Consider the following 214-nt stretch of genomic DNA (forward strand, 5'->3'; position numbering starts at 1 on the left):
CCCGGAGCCCGTGCGACCCCCCCCCGAAGAACAACAGCATCTCCCCATGGGCGCAGCCCCCTCCTAACGCCCTCTCTGCTCTTCCGCAGGTTGTTACGAACAGGGATACCCAGGAAACCTTGCTCTGCATAGCCTTCGTTTTCGAGGTGTCCACCAGCGAGCACGGCGCCCAGCACCACGTGTACAAGTTGGTCAAGGACTAGGGACCCTCGGG

General features: G+C 62.6%; 1 protein-coding gene across 1 annotated transcript in view; it reads left to right on the plus strand.

Annotated features, from left to right (window-relative positions):
- LOC104159894 (transcriptional enhancer factor TEF-5) overlaps positions 1 to 214 on the plus strand; it is a gene marked incomplete at its 5' end in the record, with an annotated part of 2,104 nt that extends 1,890 nt beyond the window's left edge. The window contains one exon of the mRNA XM_009697917.1: positions 90 to 214. Coding sequence (XP_009696219.1) covers positions 90 to 203 — 114 coding nt within the window. The remainder of the gene's footprint in view (positions 1 to 89) is intronic.

Source organism: Cariama cristata, unplaced genomic scaffold (genome assembly GCF_000690535.1).
Source record: "Cariama cristata isolate BGI_N322 unplaced genomic scaffold, ASM69053v1 scaffold25793, whole genome shotgun sequence".
In the NCBI taxonomy this organism is placed as follows: domain Eukaryota; kingdom Metazoa; phylum Chordata; class Aves; order Cariamiformes; family Cariamidae; genus Cariama; species Cariama cristata.